Genomic DNA, 21412 nt, shown 5'->3' with positions numbered 1-21412 from the left:
CATCCATCCCCTTTCCTACCCCTTCACAGCTCACTCAAATCTCTCCTACCCTCATTGCTCCCCAAGCCCCAACTCACAGCAGCTGCCCCACCCTCTTGTAAAGGAGAGGGGAGGCACTTCAGAAAACCTCCATTAAGCAACTTGCCTGGGCCACCTGCCACTCACATTGCTTTCTAATTCACCTGTCTTCCATTCTGAAATCATGCTGGAATTGGTGTGGCCACCTATTGGTGGCCATGTGAAATGCAGCATGACAACAGCCTTACATTTTCATGTATCTAGGAAGATATTCCACAACTCATCCAAAGTGATCTTGGGGCATGACACAACTTAACATACATACAGAAAATAAGATCACAATTAAAAACCACGAATCCATCTATTAAATATTACATGCATTACATAGACAGCACAGGCACACAACCAATTCAAAAGGCTCGGTGGGAAGCCTATTTCTGTATTTACTTCACTATAGACAAAATTAGAATAGGCATCTCTCCAAGCTGGGATGAAAACAGGGCCTTCCCAGTGGTGACACCAGTGTCATGAAATTCCTTTCTCAGAGGCATTTGTGTCAAGTCAGTTTAATTCTTACTTATTAAATCATAGTGAACCTTTTGGTAAACATTTCAACAGGCATTTCAGAGCCTGGTCTGAGTGTTTTTTTTTTAACTAAGTGACTGATCAAGTGATGGAAAAAATGAATTAAGAGACTGTTTTCAGTTTCTTTGTTTACTTTGTATAATTTTAGCTGTTTTGACTAGTGTAGAAAAGAAGTGTTTGCTTTGTTGTAAGCCTCAAAAGTTCTATGCCATACAGAGCCTAGGGAGGGGTGCTGCGGGCCAGAAGGGGTGGGCAGGGGCCACCTCTGGTCCATGGGCCAGTAGTTCTCCATGCCTGCTCTATGGAAAGACACTGGTAAGACAGAAATAAAATCAACAAACAAATTAAAACCAAGGGATTTTTAAAGCTATTCACACTTCCTGCTCCGAATCTAACAGTGGCTGTTGTCCACCCTCGCACTTAAGACAAAAAGGACTGAGGAGAAGCAGCTGAGGAGCTGCTGCTCTTCCAGCCAGCGAGTGCCCATGCAAGGAGTGCATGTGTGCGAATGGAAGCGAAGACCCTTGGCTTGTGTCTTGAGCTGCATGATCCAGGGAGGGGCTTCAGCCCAAGCCTCTGTTGCTCTTCACTGCAGGGAAGAGATTTAAAGAGCCCTTTGCTCCATCCCAGTGGGCCAACAGGCAAAGCCAATATTGGCTCTGTCTTCAGTGCTTGCAAAACTCAAAATATGGCCTGTCAATTTGGGCTTTATGGTGTCCAGAGAAACTTCACAATCCTGATGGGAAGGCTGGGGGGGGGGGGCGAGGAGAGGGAGAAATGCAGCAAAGCCAAACAGCAGGTATTCACCACTCCATTAAAATTATACACCGGATTAACCCTTTGTAAACCATCACCACTGCCATGTGGTATCAATACACACTGACAAATATTTTGAGATCCAAACTGCCCCATAACTATACACTAAAGCAGCAGGGCCAGGAAATCCATAATTTAAAAACCTTATAGCAATTTAAAAACTCTCTGGCAGCTAAAACAATCTGAAGAAAGGATGCAGTGTGATTTTCCACCCCTTTGCAGTGCTGAGCTGGGTATAATTAGTGGGTGTCCAGGGGACCCAATTTTTTTTTTGGGGGGGGGGGCAGCGGCTAAAGTGCAATAAGTCACATTTTCTGGAGTGGGTCAATCTATGGGTTGCAAAAGGGGCAAGGATACAACCTTTCTTCTTGAAAAAGTTATCAGTGTTTGCTTAGCTAATCCTGGAGATAGAAGTTATCTATGCAGAAATCCTGCAGTTAAGCTGGCCCCCTTCCGCCCTCGGCAGTGTGGGGCACACAGTGTGGGGCATGCCCGTACATGTGTGCTTGACCACTAGAAGAAACAAGTCAAAACGGGAACTTATCGCCTCCCTCTAATGAACATCATGCAAGAGGGAGCCCTTGACCCCCACAAGCCGATAACCCAGAGCAAGGCTGCGGCAATCCTAACCCCTGCTTACACATGGAACTTAAATAAAAAACACAGCGGCGTTTATTTGCTCCAAAAGTCCCACAGTTAGGAGAAGAGTGGGCGCTCTAGTGCACACCGGTAAGTTACCTGGGAGTCAGGCCCGGTGAATTCAATAGGACTTATTTATGAGGGTAGCAAGGACTGCGGGGTAAGGTCTATTTAGCCATTTAGGGGGGCGAGGAGGCCGTCCTAACGGACCAACACACCAAAGTAAAAGGTTCGCAACCGCTTACCATTTTGCAGTTTTCAGAAGGAGGGAAGGCACATCCCCGCTTGCGCCGACGGCTCACTCTCCCAGCCCGTTTGATCATTAATCTCACTTAAGTGGCCTCCGGTACAGTACAGCAGCCACGCTCTCACCCCAGATTTGAGAGTGTGTGTTTTTCAAGACCCCAAGCCTCCGTGTGCTTGTTTGTGTCTCTACGGCTGATGCAACTAGGTTCTAATGTATCCTGTTCGGAGGATCATCATAACAACCACCTTTTACGCAACTCTGCAGCAGCAACTGGAGCGCCCCCCTCCTCCTCGCTCCCCCCTCCCAATCCCCCTAAAATGGCAAAGAACCGGCGCGCGGGGAGGGGAAATAAACAAACACCGACGCCGCACAAAGTTAGCCAGGGTTACAGCTGAAAGGCAAGTGGTAACCCTCCCCCAAAATACCCCCAAGAGGGAGAGAGAGGCACGCGTCTCCCTCGTTTGCCTTACCTCTTTACTCCTCAAAGTTCCGAGGCTCTTGCAGGGTAAATAGCCCTGGACTCCGGGGGCGTCGCAACTCTCGGAGTCTGCGACCATCATGGTGCCGTGTAGCGCTGGGGAGCCGCGCGGGGCACGCACACCAGAATAAAGCGCGATCGCTGTCCGCTAGCCTTTCCTCCGAAGTTGGGAAGAGTTTGAAAAAGCAATTCTTGAGAGAGGGGGAGGGAGGTGGTGCAAATTCTTAAGAAAGAGAGAGGGAGGAATAAAGTGCAAAGAGGCAAGAGCGGGCAGGCGGACCCCCCCTCTCCTCCCGGGCGCGTCAAGTGTCACAGGGAGGCTGAGCGCCCCTCCTTCTCCGCGAGGCTTCTGCGACAGAACGTCCGAAGCTGGCGGAGTTCTAGAACGTCCCGGTGCCCCGGGGTTCCAGAACGCTCAAGAGGCTCGCGAAGCGCCCGACTGAAAACTCTCCTCCAAGTAATCGCTCTCAAGAGCACTGGGGGAGGGAGGGAAGCCCCGCCCCCGAACAGCTGCTTTACTGAAGGGGAGGGAAAAGAGGCGTCGACGCCCGCCCCGAAAGCCAATCGTTGGGATGCAGGCGGGGCTTTCCCTAGACTGGGGCTTCAAACTGCCGACCTCTTTTGCACCAATTGGAAGGAGAACAACAGCCCGCTTTGGGATCATGGGAGGCGTAGTTCCCGCCGAGGTTGTTTTTCTCCTAACATACATGCCCTGGGAAAGGGGTGGAAAATTTGGCGGCGGCTGTGCTGCTGCTGCTGCGCGGGGCGGGGCGGCCCTCCGGCCGATTGGAAAGCAGCCTTGGAAGCGCAGCGATCCGCCGGGGTCTGTTAGGGCCGGTCTGTCGCGATATGCGGGCGCCTGAAGACTGTCGCGCTTTCGCGCGGCTCTCTGGACACATTCTGGTGGGGTTGATGGCCGCATATGCCCCTAATGCGCAATAAGGGCGCTTCCCAACCTCAGATTTCAGGGCTGTTCACAACATAAAAATACAATATGAAAGCACAAGATACATGATAAAAAAAGAACAAAAACCCTACAGACCAATACCTCCCTCCCCCAAAAGTCCGATCGATTGGGGAAAGTGGGTTTGTTGTGCAAGTTTACTAAATTAGCTGTAACTGCGCATCCTGAATCTGTTGGAATGTGACTGACAACCAGCTGATGATAGCATCAGTTTGGAAGTGATACAAGAGGGCAAAGTTCATAACGCCCCCCACCCCCAACCTTCAAAGAAAGCAGGGCTGCTTGCAGACTGTCTCTTGCTGGTGGGATTCAAGCATCTGCTGGCAATTTTAGGTTGCACAGCTAAAGCTCACTTCCAGATAACCAGTTTACTGAGCAAACACCCTAATCTGTTTACGCCAAGTTTGTGAGGAGGTTAGACAATGGGTGCTTCCAGACTGACACTATTTTCGGGTGGGATTCAATCATGTAAAATGGGGGTTTACTTATTAATTAGATTTCTATCCCATCTTTTCCTCCAAGGAGCTCAAGGTAGTGTACATAGTTCTCCCCGTTTTTTATTTCACCTCACAACATACCTGTGAGGTAATGAGACTTCTGTAATGGGAAAATGCACTGGAAGCTGTGGGATAATGGTTGCTTGGAGCATCTTTGTATCACCTCTCTGCTCAATAAACACTCATGGTGGGATACCTTATGGAACACAGCTGTTATGGAGAAACTAAGGAAGTATCTGAGAGCGCTAACGAGCACAAAGACCACAAGTTGATTTAGAACCGTGTGACACATGTTTATTCAGAAAGGACTTGCCACCAGGTACCCATGTTTCAGTCTGGGGCAATCTGTAAAGACAGAGAGTAGAAGGCATGCAACTGACACAAATAGACCTTACAAATAGACCAACTGAGGCAATTGCCTCAGGTGCCGGGATCCCACTGGGACCCAGATGCGGCAGGTCCTGTTGTGTCACACTGCACATCTCCATCTGCTGCCATTGCTGCTATGGTGGTGGGTTCTGGCAAGCTTTTGTGGAGTTCTGTGCGAGCTCTTACTGCTGCCGCCACTTCTTGCTTCTCTGGCGATGGGGGGGGGGGGGGCAGGAGGCCTGCTGTGGTCCTGGAGTTCCATGGGCACCACTTGCCTCTCCCTGCCGCTGCCAGAGAAGCAAGAAGCAGCTGCAGTGTTGGGTTCTGGGTTCCGGATGTGACGAAATATGATGGGCCGCCCCTGCTAACTGATATAATCTTGTACAAAGCTGCTTAATCTTTGCCTATCATTTACTGACTGCTGATTGACTTTGATGCAATCTTACACACGGAATGTTTTTCAGGCAGGGAAGGTACATGGGGATTGTATGTCATATGTATTTTTTGAAACTGAAAAATAAATTTCAGGAGAAAAGCTTAAAAAAACAACAACCACAACCCTCAATAAACAGCTCTTCTGGAAGTGAGGGAATCATATATATTGAGTAATCATCAGGATTTTTCTGCAAATGTTTGCAGGTTGCTGTCAAGTGGTGGTTATCCTGCACTTTCCACTGTAGTTTTCCACCACTTTTTGTACTGCACAACATCAAGTGAATGGGAGCAGATTTGTTGCGCAAGAGTGCCATTTGCATTGCTTCCAGGCAACCTGTTTATCAAGAATTTATCCTGAATTTGAATCCCACTTGCAAAATAGCAACAGTATGGAAGGGTTTGAGTATGTTCACATTAGGGGCTTGAAGCGCAGCAAAGTCATCCCGCCCCTCCCCACTGCACATCGAGCCACATTTACAAGTATTTCTTCATTTTTCAGGAAGGGGAGCTGGGGATGTCTATACCTGACATACATTTTTTGTTTTCCCTGCAGCCCCCCTGGAACTCCTGTTCATTAAGCTGCCGCCAGAACTTGCACACACATCTGCCCCTGCACAAAGGCTGTTAGGGTATGTTCACATTACCGCTTTCTTCCTCATCCATTTTTATAACCAGACTGAAACTGGTGCTGGTTTTAGGGAAAGCACACCAAACAGCAGTAATAAACTACAGAACTGCTAGGGACTGTGGCTAACGTGTGAACGCAGCTTCAGAAACTAGCAGTAGGACCGCACTAGGTGCAGAGTAAGCCAAAATGTGAACATATCCTCAGTGCCAGTTCCCTATTTGTGGAATGCCTTCTCGTGAGGTGTGCCTCTTGTTACTAGCTGAAAAACACTTCTGTTTACCCAGGCATTTGATGCCTGAAAGATGCAGCTCCTGGCAACCTTGAAATTACTTGCTGTGAGAGCGTGTGATTATCTTATGTTTTAATTGTATATGTATTTTTTAACTGCATTGTTTTATCACTGGCTGCAGTGTTTTATCACCCTGGGTTCCTTTGGGAGGAAGAGCGGGATGTAAGTTTAATAAATAAATGACTCAGCCGAGGCAGCAATCCTATGCACAAGCCCCACATGGGACTGACTTTCGAAAGAACATGCATAAGTTTTGAGCTGTAACTATTCTAGTTCGGAAGAATTCTCAGTTTAAGGCTGTGGATTCACTGCTTTAAACGTCTAGAGAGTTGATTGTCTTCCTTTATTTTCACAGGTATGACTAAGAGACGTTTTTGGTGAGTAACTGGCAAGATAGGTGTCTATTCTTTCCTTCAGTTTCTGAGATGAGTTAAGGGGGAAAAAAGGAGGAGTACACAGTGATCAAGTGTGGAGAGGGCCCTCTTTTCTCTGGAATGTGCAAAACAACTGCAGTGAGAGAACAACAAAGTGATAAAGAGAGGGGAGTATGAAGGGGGGGAGGCAGAGGAGATTAGCACACTGTTCAAATAACATTTGTTCCTTGAACGCCCAGAGCAGTTGATCCAGAGCCATAAATTTGCCCTCGAGGTAAGCAGCACTGAAGATGCACTTCTGAAGTTACAGGAAAGAAGTAATCTACTTATAAACAACACGGTTCTCGTTCTTCAACAACACTCATAATACCATCAAGGGGATGGAGCCACTCCCCAAGGAAGAAAGGCTGCAGCATTTGGGACTTTTTAGTTTAGAGAAAAGACGAGGAAGAAGTGAGATGATAGAAGTTTATAAAATAATGCACAGGACAGAGAGAGCGGAGAGAGGAAAGTTTTTCTCTCTGTGTCATGACACCAGGACTCGTGCGCATCCGATGACGCTGAACGTCGGAAAATTGAGGACTGACGGAAAAAAGTACTTTTATGTAGCACTTTGTTAAACTATGGAACTCACTCCCACAAGAGGCAGTCATGGCTGCCAACTTAGAGGTCTTTAAAAGAGGACTAGCTATCAATGGCCACTAGCCACAGCTATGCTCTGTTTGCCATTTGGAGGCAAAATGCTTCTGAAACCACAGGAGAGGAGAGCACTCTTGTGCTCAGATCCTGCTTATGGGTTTCCCACAGGCCAGCCACTGTAAGAACGCGGTGCTGGACTAGAGGGGCATTGGCCTGATCCAGCAGGCTCATCTTCTATTCTTAGAATCCTTAGTTTCCCATACTCATCTCTTCCCAGAGACCTAGTGTGGGGTAGTGGTTAGAGCGCTGGACTAGGACCTGGGAGACCAGGGTTCAAATCCCCACTGGACCATGATTCTTACTGGGGGTCCTTGGGCCAGCCACTGTCTCTCAGACTAACCTAATTCACAGGGTTGCTGCGAGGATAAGATGTGGAAGGGAGAGAACCATGCACACCGCCTTAAGCCCCTTGGAGAAAAGGTGGGGCTTAAGTGTAAAAAATATTCAATAGATAACAGATTCAAGTCTGTTGCTCCATTCCTGGGAAACTCAATCCATTCCAGGCAAAAGAAGCACTGATTGTCCAAAGGTTCACATCACCATTGCCTGGCCATTCTTTGTTGATGATCAGCCTGATTAATTCTAACAACAAAGACATCTGTGGTGTGATAGCTGGGAATGTAGCTTTTGAAAGCATATTGTACTTATCCGAGCACTTGAAACTTTGGAAAAGGAATATTGTATCAAATGGAAGAAGTTTCTATGCTGTAAAAATAACCTCTGACCCTCGTTTAATCTCTCAAAGCCAAAATTAGTTTGTTCTTAGATTTCAAAGTCTGCAGCCTCCCGTTAAAGTATCCTTTACATAGTAATTTAACAGGAACTGGCAGTTCTAAGATTTCCAAGGCCCTAGTCAAGAATTTGGAACAAGTACTTACACTTTACAGTGGTACCTCGAGTTAAGTACTTAATTCGTTCCGGAGGTCCGTTCTTAACCTGAAACTGTTCTTAACCTGAAGCACCACTTTAGCTAATGGGGCCTCCTGCTGTTGCCGTGCTGCCCGAGCACGATTTCTGTTCTCATCCTGAAACAAAGTTCTTAACCCGAGGTACTATTTCTGGGTTAGCGGAGTCTGTAACCTGAAGCGTATATAACCTGAAGCATATGTAACCCGAGGTACCACTGTATATTAGGAGGCAATGCTACTGTACCTTTACAGTAGTACCTCCTGTTACGAACTTACGTAATTCGTTCCGGAGGTCGGTTCTTAACCCAAAACCGTTCTTAACACGAGGCAGGCTTTCGCTAATGGGGCCTCCCGCTGCCACCGCACCACTGGCGCGCAACTTCTGCTTGCATCCCGGGGCAAAGTTCACAAGCAGGAGCATCTACTTCCGGGTTAGCAGAGCTCGTTACCCGAAGCGTTCGTAAGGAGGATGGTACGTAACCCGAGGTTCCACTGTACTAGTAAAGATAACTCTGGCAGATGTTTCTTGCCCTGTTCTTAGTATTATGGGAGGAAGAAAAGCTACAGCCATCTCCCCAAATCCTTTTTATTATTATTAAAGGTACAGATTTCCCAACTATGACATCTCATCCCATCAATTCATAGTGAAATCCAACACGTGTTTATTCTGAAGTTAGTCCTGCTAAGTTCAGTGGGGCTTCCTTCCTATCGAGTGAGTTCAGGACTGCTGCCTTAGTAAGTCATGAAAACTGATCCTTTCCTGGTCTGCCCTAAAACCTCCACTGGACCCACACAGACATCAATAAAAGGTTGTTTTTAAGATACCAGAGTTCTTTTTTTTAAGGGATTAAACAAAATGAGATCATATATTTTATTTTCAGCAAATGACTCAACAAGCTGGAAACCACAAAAGAGGAAAGAGATGTTGGGCTATATATATTGGTTGTTGACAATGTGTTATGAGCTGTCAGTGGCCCAGTTTGCACATAACGCTAAGCCAAAGCATGGCAAATGAGCAAACCGTGTGGGTTCGCGGAGAGAAGATTGCAGCCACTTTGCTCCTTCTCATGTCCTGCTGCTGCACTGCTGGGAGCTAAGCCATGGTTTGGCTTTGCCTTATGTCCAGACCTGAATAGGTGGTTTATCTTGCTCTGGACAAACCATGAGCTGCAGCCAAGGTTCTATGTTCTATGGTTTACTGCTTATGGTTTGTTTGGAGGAAATAAGCCCAGAATTGAACGTAGCACACAGAAGAGTGGAGGCGGCAGGACCAGAAAATGAAAAAGTTACCATGACCTTCTCTCCAGGAACCTGCCTGTTTGCTTGTGGCTTGGCTTTGTGTTCTGTGCCAAATGGATCAAATATGATGTGGTTCCAAAGAAGGCAAATGTAGAAGGTATTATATCCAGTGTTATTTATACCCACAGTTGACATGTTAAAATGGCTTACTTCAATCATAGATCTCCCCTGCAACATCTAGGAAGATCTTGATACCTTTTCACTGGCTTTGCTTCTGGACGGTTGTTGCTTCCAGGTGGGATTCAATTACATACTGGCAAATTCTGCGGTGCTATTTGATTTGATATTACTGGCAATTATAATTGATAGGGAAGTCTTGTCAAAAACACCCGCTTTCCCCAAAGATCAGTTTTTTTGTGACTGTAACACACACTGGCTTTATTTCCTGCTGGCACAGTTTTGACACTGTATTATATTTTTGTTTTGTTTTGGCGGTTTATCACTGCATTTTACACTGCCTAACAAATTTTGTAAACCACTTAATTAAAAAAAAAATCCAAGCGGCATGTATAAAACAATGATGATGAATCCAATACAGATAAAAAATAAGCAGAATTTCAAAACAAGTATTCACAACAAATTAAGTGTCTGGGTGGATCTGCTGAAATAAAAAAGTTTTTAGCAGGGGCCTAAAACTGCATCATGAAGATACCTGCCTCTTGTTTATAGGCAGGGGGTTCCAAAGCACAGCTACTGCAACACCATCTCACATACTGTTTTTATTCTTGTTATAAGTCACCCATAAAATTTTGTAATTGGGCAACATATGCATTCTGTTAAAAAATAAAGAAAATAAAAATCTTATCCACTTTTATTCCTGCATTTTTTAAAAAAAATTAATTTATAGCTATACAAAATTTAGGGGACACAGGTGGCGCTGTGGGTTAAAGCCTCAGCGCCTAGGGCTTGCCGATCGAAAGGTCGGCGGTTCGAATCCCTGCAGCGGGGTGCGCTCCCGCTGCTCGGTCCCAGCGCCTGCCAACCTAGCAGTTCGAAAGCACCTCCGGGTGCAAGTAGATAAATAGGGACCGCTTACCAGCAGGAAGGTAAACGGCGTTTCCGTGTGCGGCTCTGGCTCGCCAGAGCAGCGATGTCACGCTGGCCACGTGACCCGGAAGTGTCTCCGGACAGCGCTGGCCCCTGGCCTCTTAAGTGAGATGGGCGCACAACCCCAGAGTCTGTCAAGACTGGCCCGTACGGGCAGGGGTACCTTTACCTTTACCTATACAAAATTTAAATAGAAATAAACAATAATAAATAAAACACTGTACAGATAACTCACAACTTACACATGTTTAAATTGTGTGCATTCTTTTTCGGCACTTGGCATTTTTTTTTAAAATAAAAAGGGGCAGAAATAGGGTGAACATCTTGAAAAAAATACTTTGACAATCCCACCTGCCATTGAAGCCAATGTGTTTTGACTATACGCACTTTTGACTACACAGTATTTCAGGAACATAAACCAGCATAAATTGAGAGTCACCTATATTGACAAACAAGCAACAGAATGGTAACTAATCCAGCAACATAATTAGTAGCGATTTGACAATGGATATTATCAGACAATACACACTTATAATAAATATATAATTACATATAAAAATAGAGTATGTGTAGTATAGTTATCGAGGGCAATATTTGAAGTAAGTTTTATTGAGAGTGGACCCATTGAAATTAATAGATCTAACTTATTCAGGCTCACTCATTTCAGTGGATCTACTCTGAGTAGTACTAGCATTGGCTACTACCCTATAGTTTTGGTGTATAATTTGAAATTAATTTTCATAGGATCGAAAAAGGAATGTAACTGATGTTATATTTTTATACGGTTCGCAACTCAGGCGGAGAAGGGTGAAGGGCATGTAGGGAAATCGAACAAATACAGAAGCAAGCAACAGTGACTAAAGTGGGAGTTACTTCCCTATAAGCATGTGGAAGATCGGGCCGCACATCTCTCCAAGGGTCTCACAAGGCTGCTTTGCCACTTGCCACTTACTAATGGATGAAAAACAAACAAACATTTGAACCTAGTTGGAAGAAACCTGGACTGTCTCCCACCCCGGTCATTTTCAGCTCTACTTCATTCCAACCAGAAGCTATTTTAAAACCAGGCCCCAGACAGCAATCTCTGCTGTCTGATCTGAAGACTTCCATGCGGCGAAGTCCAGAAAACAGAAATGCTCTGCAACAAAACATCCCAGGTCTTTCTTTGCTCCCCCCCCCGCCTTCTTCTGCCCGGCAACAGCTTGAATCGGGGAAGCCTACCAATTAGAGGACCGTGCCTTTGCACCTTGCCGGAGAGTGAGAGTGCCTCTCAGAGCAGCCATTGAATGGGTTGTTGTGGTGCAGAGGAGAGGCAGTTCCTCAGCCAATCTGGGCAAATAGCACTACAAATAAGGGGGGGGGGGCGTGGAGGACGAAGCTTCTGCTGTACAGTGGTACCTCAGGTTACATACGCTTCAGGTTACATATGCTTCAGGTTACAGACTCCGCTAATGCAGAAATAGTGCTTCAGGTTAAGAACTTTGCTTCAGGATAAGAACAGAAATCGTGCTCCGGCGGCGCAGCGGTAGCAGGAGGCCCCATTAGCTAAAGTGGTGCTTCAGGTTAAGAACAGTTTCAGGTTAAGTACGGACCTTCGGAACGAATTCAGTACTTAACCTGAGGTACCACTGTAGCTCTAGAAGGCTCCTCGCACCCCATATTGATTTTTAATAGCTGTAGAAGTGGGGAAAGGCCCACCAGCCTGCAGACAACTAAGCAAGAGCCCGGGTCTTATTTTTTTTGGCATTCGCCATTGCACAACTCTGTGGCTCAACAAAGGGTTTCCTCAAGGAAGATTGTGTTATCACCAGCCCCTGTCGCTTGACAATGGTACTGGTTCTAATCTTCCTGCCGCGTTCTGCTGTTGCATCAAAAATGTTGGCCGCAACCACATTTTAAAGACAGAAGACGTTTGCGGTGGCACGTCCAGCTTTTCACGGGCCTGACCCATGCCACCAGATGTGTGGAGGGGTCGCGTGATCGAGGAGATGAAGCAACTCCAGCTATGGGGAAAAGTCACAGCGTTCGGGGCTTTTAAGTTTAGGGGAAAGGCAAGTAAGAGGCGGAAGGAGAGGAGATTATAAGATGGTGCGTGGCATGGAGAGAGTGGATGCAGACAAGTCCCCCCCCCAATCTCTCATAAGACTAACAGACAAAAGAAAGTAATTCTTCATGCATAGTTAAACTGTGGAACTCGCTGCCACAAGAGGCAGCGAGGGCTGCCACCTTGATTGGCTTTTTAAAAGGATTAGGCAAATTCACAGAGGACAAGGCTATGTTTTGCTTCCACTGTCAGAGGCACTGTGCCTCTGAATGTCATTTGCTGGGGGTCGCAAGGGGGAGGAGTGTTGTTGTACTCCTGTCCAACTTGCAGGATTCCCAGAGTTATCTGGTCAGCCACTTTCAGGATGCTGGACTAGATGGGTCATGAGATAGGGTGAGGCACATCTCAGTAGGAAGGGATGTTCATATACAAGGAGCTACCACCGAAAAGGCCCTTTCCTGGACAACCACATCACATACTTCATCCTGTGTAGGGACTACTAGGAGGTGCTCGGCTGCTGATGTTAGAGAACGAGCGGACTGATGTGGAAGAAAATGTTATTGCCAGGGAAGGCCAATGAGCTGCCCTCCCCATTTTGACCGGCCACAATTCCCATCATCTCTGACTGACCATTGCACATGCTGGCTGGGGATGAGTCCAATGGCATATGGAGGGGGCCAAGTCAGCTACCGTAGCTCCTTCCTCCAAATATGGTGATCAGTTTGACCCTAATGGGAGACAAATTAATGCTCCTTCCCCCACGCCCGTCCCAGACAGAGGAACCCAAAAAAGAGACCGCCATCAGCTGCCAGCCTGCGTCCTTCTTCTGACAGACCCAGCCACTCTCTAGGGAACCTATCAGCCTATTCACATCTTACAAAAAGGCCATAAGTTCAGGGAAAGGCCAATGGTGGAAGGAGAGCATCTCCTCCCAGGTTCATTAACCTCCAGGCAGAGGGAAATGTGACTGTGTCAAGCCTCGGAGTGACAGCTTGAGTGACAGCTGTGCCTTTTGGGGATGGAGAAGCAGGAGAAATTAGCACTGGGGCTGCTTTTCTTTACACAAAGGTGTAAGAGCACATGCCACAAATCTGTCACCAGATTTACTCATTTGGATCGTCTCTGAACCTTAGAATCCTCAGAGATTGCTTCAGAACCCACAATACAGGGTGTGTGAGAGACAGAGATTCAGTCCCTAATCTCTGCATGGAAAGCCTTTGAAAACCTCTAGACTGGTGTCATTTGTCTATGTGCAGGTTTATTCACCAACGTGTCATTCAGAGCAGATTCATGCCGGACCATCCACACACATTGTTCCATTTTGTTAGTTGTTCTGCAATGCCTCCCCAAAGTTACTGCATTATTGCGACCTAGAGCAGCACTCTTGCATTCTAGCACGGCTAAAGCAGGTCAAACAATAACAACACCCTGGAACACTGGTGGTACGAGAAGTTTCAGCAGGAATTTAAGCACGAAGCTATGGAACATGCACTGATTCAAAACAAAGCAATATGGCCACCCCAAAACCTTTGCAGGTTCAAATGGTATTATGAAAGCAGGATTGTGTATAACTGCCCTAATACCATCATGAGCACATATCATCACAAATGCACAATAAAAAGGAAGTCTGGTGAGGCCTGGAGGTGATAATTCTATCCAACTATATCTGTTGCAAAATAGCACAAATGGAAACCTCCCCCCACCGCCGAGAAATCACTATGGAGTCATTCCTTATTCATACAAATGACATTCCACACCTTCCACTTTTATTGACCAATAACTGGTAAAGGAGCCAATCTCCACACTCGTGATAATTAAATGCATGCCATGGTCAACATGTTTACCACTAGTATGATATGTTCCTGCCTGACGTGCCTTTTAATTGCTCCAATTAATATTATTCTTAATGCGCTGTTCACCTTAAGTTCCCAGGGCAGGTTGCAACATTAATACGCAATACTAAAAACAGTTTAAAACAACTTACAGTCATGCAAATATGGTGGGTCCTCAAAATATCTGTATGTGTGTGTGTTGTGTGGGTACTTATTTATTGCATTTCTATCCCATTTTTCCTCCAAGGAGCTCAAAGCAGCATACATGGTTCTCCCCCTCTTTATTTCATTCTGTAAGGAAGGCTAGGCTGAGAGACAGTGACTGGTCCAAGGTCATCTAATGAGTTTCATGGCAGGGAGTGGGGATTGTGCACCGTGGTCTCTCAGGTTCTGGTTTCACACTATGATGCACTGGCATTATAATCTGAAACCCCACTGTGGGAAATTTAAGATGGTGACACGTAACTACCTACTGTTGCTATGGTGTAAACCAACCTGTAGTTGGGTGGTGGGGGCATCAGTATAGGAGGGGACTTCCTAAGGGCCTTCTCAACCGCTGTACCCCTCTTTCTCTTAAGCATCAGTGGCCTTCAGGAATATCCCCTGTCTCTCACTTCTAAGGCAGATATAAGCGAAGCAAGTTCCCTGTCTCCCCATCTGCTCCCTTTCAAAGAACCCAACTTTTCCTACTCCACTGCACTCCAGATCGCCAATGAGCCTTTAATCTCTTGTTGTTTGCTCCGATTTAAATTGGCCTCATCTGGACATTGTTGCGACTGGGAGGGATCCTCCACTCCTGTTTTGCAACCAAGGAGTGGTGCGGTATCAAACATCTTGGGGGAATTAGGCCATTGTTTGCCAAGGTGATTCAGAGAGTCTCCTAAGGGGGAAATGCTTCCATACAAAGGTTGCAGTGCAGCATGGTCAGGAGTGGAAGAACACCCTGCTCCCAAAAGAGTCATGATCCCATATTAGCAGGGTCTACCTATACTCTGTGATCCTAAGTGATGTTATCCATCGCTTTGGGACACTTCACAGGAACAGATTCAGAAATGAAATAAATAATAGCTAAAGGCTAGGCTTCGTTGTTGGGTAGCCATGCGTCCTACTTTGAAGAGGGCAGGCTTTAAGGGCTACCATGACTAAAGTGGTATGATACTGCTTTAAAGGTATAGTGTTTCAAAGGTATAGGCCCAAGGCCTACTCTGACTAGACCAATTGAAGTTAATGAACATGACTACCTTATGTCTATTAATTTTAATGGGTTTGCTCAGAGTAGGGCTTCGGCCCCTATCTGCACTATACATTTAAAGCAGTATCATACCTCTTGAAACAGTCAATGGCTTTTCCTAAGGGATCCTGGGAATTCTAGTTTGTTATGGTCGCCATGAGCTGCTATGCACCACCTGTTCCCCTCACAGAGCTACGATTCCCAGTGTTTCCTGTGAAGAGGGGTTGATTGTTAAACTGCACCTGAAATTTTGTCCTTTTCTCCAGAAATCCTGTCTTTTGATATTAATTTTATAACATTTGATATCGCAGAGCCACAGGTTCTCCATTCCTGGAGAACACCCTACTAAAACTTGATGTGCCAACAATGGTCTGATCCCATAGCAGAGGTTTTCAACCCTTTTGGGTCCACGGCTCCCTTGACCAACTACATCCTTTCTGTGGCACCCCTGTGAGGCTCAAGAGCCCAGTTATGTCACCCCTTGCCTGCAGAGCTGGCAGCCCCTCACCCCTTTTCGAACAACCTCCCTTGCGGAGTGTTCCCTCAGCTTCCTCTCTTCTCCCCTCTCCTTGGAGTCCTCAGGGCAGCCATTGCTGCTGCCCCTGGTCTCTGAGCTGCCCCACCTGCCCCAAAGAGAAGTGCCTCCTCACCCTGCCCCACAGGGGCCTGGGAAACACCCCATGGCCAGCCCCAGAGGCACCATTCGCCTGGGGAGCTTGTAGCCAGGGCTGCTGCAACAAACAGCTGTGCAAGAGAGCATCAGAGGAGGGAGGGAAGGAAAAAGGGACAGAGGCCAGTGTTGCCAGCGGCCCCCTTGACCATCATTCAAGGCACCCCAGGGTGCCACGGCACGCTGGTTGAAAACCACTGCCATATACAGTGGTACCTCGGGTTACAGATGCTTCAGGTTACAGACTCTGCTAACCCAGAAATAGTACCTCGGGTTAAGAACTTTGCTTCAGGATGAGAACAGAAATCGCGTGGCATGGTGGCAGCGGGAGGCCCCATTAGCTAAAGTGGTACCTCAGGTTAAGAACAGTTTCAGGTTAATAACAGACCTCCAGAACGAATTAAGTTCTTTAACCTGAGGTACCACTGTAAGAGGAGTTCATTAGGACACAATCCAAATTTGAAAAATCAACAATACTTTACACTTTAGGGAGTTCTGTGAAAGGGCCTCACATCTGCCCAGCCGCTGCAGTGTGCTGCTAGACTTTTCTTCCTCTCTCCTATTTTCTGGACCTTTTGAGGTTTGGAGTTCAATCTGGACAAAACAGGAAAGACCTTGACCATGCAGTGGTGGGTGACACCTTCAGGAACCAAATGCCAGCATATGGGTGAACTTTCCAGAAATCCTGATGGCACTTGGGGAGAAGGGTTGGGGTGAGGAGAAATCCAGAAATGCTAACAGGGGAGGCTTCCAATCTGCAGTATTTGCTTGACTAGATCAAATTATTATATCCTTTGTAATCAGAAGTAATATCTAAGACACCTGGCCTGCCATTAGTGCGCAAATAGAAAAGAAATTCATGATTGCCCAAAGGCACTGGGGAAATCAATATATATATTCAAAAGCTTGATGAGAAGAGAGAGAGAGAGAGATAATTTAATGGAACAACTTCTTTTCCAATTTTACCCAGTGTTAATTTTTTCTCTCTTGACAGGCTCTCGGGCAGGAGGGGAAACTGGATTACAATAAATGGGGCTTTGGAGAGTAATGGAAGCTTCTAGCATACTATCAGTATAGGTTTTTGAAAATTTTAAATGGAACGGTATTCATATTTACTGTCTATTTCTTTCTAATAGCCTAGCTTTCATATTAAACCTCATATCCCCAACTGCACAATCAATTTGCAATGCAATCCTAAGCATGTCTACTCAGAAGTAAATCCTATTGAATTCAACAGGGCTTACTCCCAGGTAATAATGGGTTAGGACTGCAGCCTCAATTCTCACAGTACATTTTTTCCTGTTGCCCCCCACCCCACCCCTTCATGCTGGAAGGAGCAAGTTTCTTAGGCCCCATCTGCAGCCTACTGTGAAAGCAGTATCGAACCCCCTTAAACAGTCTTGGTTTTCCTGGGAATTGTAGTTTATTCAGAGTGCTGAGAGTTGTTAGGTAAAGGTACCCCTGACCCTTAGGGCCAGTCGCGGACGACTCTGGGTTGCGTGCTCATCTCACCAACTTTTGTCCGCAGACAGCTTCCGGGTCATGTGGCCAGCATGACTAAGCCGCTTCTGGCGAACCAGAGCAGCGCATGGAAACACTGTTCACCTTCCCGCCAGAGTGGTACCTATTTATCTACTTGCACTTTTGACGTGCTTTTGAACTGCTAGGTGGGCAGGAGCTTGGGCTGAACAACGGGAGCCATGAGGCATCCCAAACAATTAGACTTGCTGGAACCCCTCAGCCTTTCATCTTCCTAACACAAACAGAAAGGAAAATGGAATCAAGTGGGGGATTTCTAAAAGGAACATGTGGGTTTTTCCACACCTCTCACACCTGCTGGACTCCCCTCTGCCGATTCTGTTGGAAGATTCCTGCAAAGATTCCTGCAAAGCCTCTCTCTACAGGCCGTGGGGGAGTTAGAGCTGGATAGAGAGGGAGAAATCTGTCAATTTCAGTTGCTCTCAGTTCCTCATTTTTCCACTCTTATGTTCTGTCCTCCACATTTCTACATCAGTTAATTTTATTTTTAAAGTTCTTGTGGAAATTCACCAGCATTAAATAGTAGATTTTCCCACATAAACACATGGTTTTTTATTATAAAAAATGCAGTTTTGCCTCACAACCTAACCTACCTCACAGGGTTTTTGTGACACTGAAATGCAGGCGGGGTGGTGGTATATATAAATACATTAAATCAATTGCCAAAGGTAAAAATAGGGTCATGCTTGTAACATCCTATTATATGAAACCAAGGATCATGGTCAGATACACAATTGTATGTTGCAGAAGGTTAATACATGTGCCCTGCTGCATTGGTTTCTCCTGCAACAGGCTGTCTTCCGCTAATTTAAAAGCCAAGAAAGTGTTTGCTTCTTTGCTAATTCGCCCAGGAACCTCACCAAAATGCTGGAGAGGGTGCACCTCCACAGGCACATACCTCCACATGTGGTGGGAGTGCCCCAAAATCCAACTATTCTGGACAACAGCCATATGAGAAATATGCAAAATAACTAAGCAAGTATTAGAAATTGCCCTAGAATTGGCCCTACTAAACATCTTCCAAGACAATAATGCCCATTTACACCACAAAGAACTCATAACCCACCTACTTTCAGCAGCCAGAAACACCATAACCAGACACTGGAGAGACCTGTCAGGAGTAAGCATGGACCAATGGTACCAAATAGTATGGGAAACAGCCTTACTAGAAAAATTAACCAATAAACTGAAACTGACATGGGGACATACAGAAGAAGACGCCTTCACCCCGGTATGGCTCCCCTTTATCACATACACAGCCCAACAAGACAAAGACAAAAATCTACCAACAGCATACAAATCAATATGGCTAACCTGATCCAAAACACCCACCCACCCAACTCACACATGAAAACAAAGATCAGCACAGCCAATCACAAACAAACAACCACACCCTTGGTCAACCCCAACCTCTCTCACCACCAAAGGAACACAAGTGAACAGCAGAAAACCTGCACAAGTGACACTGACAGAAAACCCCACATATATTAAGTAAAATAGAAACATCGCCACCCAACCCCACCCCCACTCACCTTTCCCCCACCTCCACCTCTTTCCCCTTTTCTTCCTAATGTCTCAACAAATCAAACTGATCTGTAAAAAATGTTACTTGGAGAAAAAAGAAGAGAGAGACATTGCACATACTTTTGTAAACCAGGAAAATCTTTAATAAAAATACATTTTTTTAAAAAAAGATACGCTTGAAAAAGGTAGCTGCACTCCAGTTCAAAACATACCCCTGCAGTTGCAAGCTGCATGTGAAGTGGCAGGGTTAGCTCTGCGAGGGGCCTTTTGTGTTCGTCACACCTTCCAACATTTCACAAAGGAAAATAAGGACAGGCTTGCAGCAAACACATCTCCGTGTTACACAGAGGGCCTTCATCGTGCCAATGCACCTAGATAATGGAACACCTGGCACTGTGAAGTACAGCTGGCCCCTTCCTGTGCTGCGTTATTAAAGGCTGTTTTGCTCCTGCAGGCTTTCACTCTGTATGCGGCAGTCAATGTTTTGATGCTTGGTTTTTAACCAAGCCAATCCTGTCCCCTTGGTTGATTGCCTTATGCCAGGGCTGGGGAGCCCAGTTTCAGCTCAGCAGCACAGCTCCTCATTTTCCCCCACCACCCAGAAGCCACTCTGACAGGTGGGCAGGGACAACCATCTTGTCACATTAAAGGAACTCACTGGCAGCGTTAATGAGCTGATGGACACTAACAGCAAGCTCTTCTTTGAGCATTTTGCATTTTTATTCATTCTGTGCCTGCAAATTTATGTTAGGGCGGCAGGCTTCATGTTGGGGGGGGGGCAGAACCTCCGTTAGTTGAGTATTTTTATCATGGGTGTAGCCAGGATTTTTGTTAGGGGAGCAGGCCTTTTCTTTGGGGATGCAGAACCTCAGTTAGTTATGCATTTTTACTGATTTTTATTAATTTGGGGGGGGGCAGCTGCACCTCCCTTCCACCCCTTGGCAACATTCATGATTTTTATTGATTTGCTTGAATGCGGGGGAGGGGGAGCTGCCCACCCCGCCCCCTGGCTACGCCCATGATCATCATGCCGCTTTAAACAGGCTTGGCTTCCCCCAATGAATCCTGGGAATTGTAGGTTGCTAAGGGTGCTGAGAGTTGCATACCCTCCAATGTTTCTCTGACGAAAATAAGGACATCCTATTCTGTATCCTTCAACCATTTCTCTGATGAAAATAGGGATGCCCTAACGAAAAGCAAGACATTTTGGGATCAAATCAGAAACTAGTACAGCTTCTGTAAACCCGGGACTCTTCCTGGAAAATAGGGACACTTGGAGGGTCTGGTTAGAAGACTCCCCCCTCCCTTTGAGCTGCAACTGTCAGAGTTGTTTAACAATCGCTCTTCCCAGGGAATGCTGGGAATTGTAGCTCTGTGAGGGGAATAGGGGTCAACAGTTCCCAGAATTCTTTGGAGGAACTCATGACTGTTTGAAGTTATACGATACTTTTTAAAAGACATAGTGCAGATGGGGCCTCTCTTACTCAGGAAATACAGTGGTGCCTCGCAAGACGAAATTAATTCGTTCCGCGAGTTGCTTCGTCTTGCGATTTTTTCGTCTTGCGGTGCTAATGGTTTTACGAAAAAGGAAGCAAATCCGCAAGACGTTTTCGTCTTGCGAAGCAAGCCCATAGGGAAATTCGTATTGCGAAGCACCTCGAAAAACGGAAAACCCTTTCGTCTAGCGAGTTTTTCGTCTTGCGAGGCATTCGTCTTGCGGGGCACCACTGTATATATGAAGAAGTTGCTACTTCCCTCTCATTTTTGGGACAGTGAAGAAACTATTCCAGGTCTGGTCACAGACAGCCTTATCTGAAATTCTGGGACTATTGTTTCTCTATTGTCCTAGCCCTTAAATTTTATTACATTTATGGTTATATGATTTCTTGATTGCACACATATTGTACAAGCGCACAGAATGGTACTGGTACAGTTCAACATCTTGAAAAGAATTCTAGTCCTTATGGCCGCCTGAAAATATAAGTTGTTATAAAATATAGAATGTTATCATCTATGGTGACATAGCTCAGCTGAGGCCAGTAAGATGGTATGGAAGATTTTGCTAGGCCTTAATTCCGAACTAGGAATGAAAACCTATTTTCCGTTCCACCCTAGTGACCCTGTTGCATTAGAAGTAATAACAAATAAGGGAGTGCCCCTGATCATGTGCAGAGTACCTATTGGCGCTGAACATCCACATATTCCCAACATAACATCCCAAGTGAGGAGATAGACCTCCTGCATTGGAGCCATTTGTTTTTGTTCCACTAGGTATTTTGG

General features: G+C 46.0%; 1 protein-coding gene across 5 annotated transcripts in view; it reads right to left on the bottom strand.

Moving 5' to 3' along the window:
* Positions 1-21412, bottom strand: part of SESN2 (sestrin 2) — a 59531-nt gene that overhangs the window by 37125 nt on the left and 994 nt on the right. The window contains exon 1 of one of the 5 annotated variants that reach the window (XM_079986079.1): positions 2776-3252. The exons of 2 other annotated variants lie outside the window; for them this stretch is intronic. In XM_079986079.1, coding sequence (XP_079842205.1) covers positions 2776-2865 — 90 coding nt within the window. In that variant the 5' untranslated portion in view covers positions 2866-3252. Of the gene's footprint in view, positions 1-2303; positions 2525-2775; positions 3253-21412 lie in introns of those variants that run through there. 2 more of the 5 variants (XM_079986080.1, XM_079986081.1) reach the window with 2 other exon arrangements.

This window comes from Podarcis cretensis (assembly GCF_951804945.1).
Source record: "Podarcis cretensis genome assembly, chromosome: 8".
Taxonomy (NCBI): Eukaryota; Metazoa; Chordata; class Lepidosauria; order Squamata; family Lacertidae; genus Podarcis; species Podarcis cretensis.
Note: the sequence above shows the minus strand (reverse complement) of the source record. Positions and strands in the feature narration are given on the sequence as shown.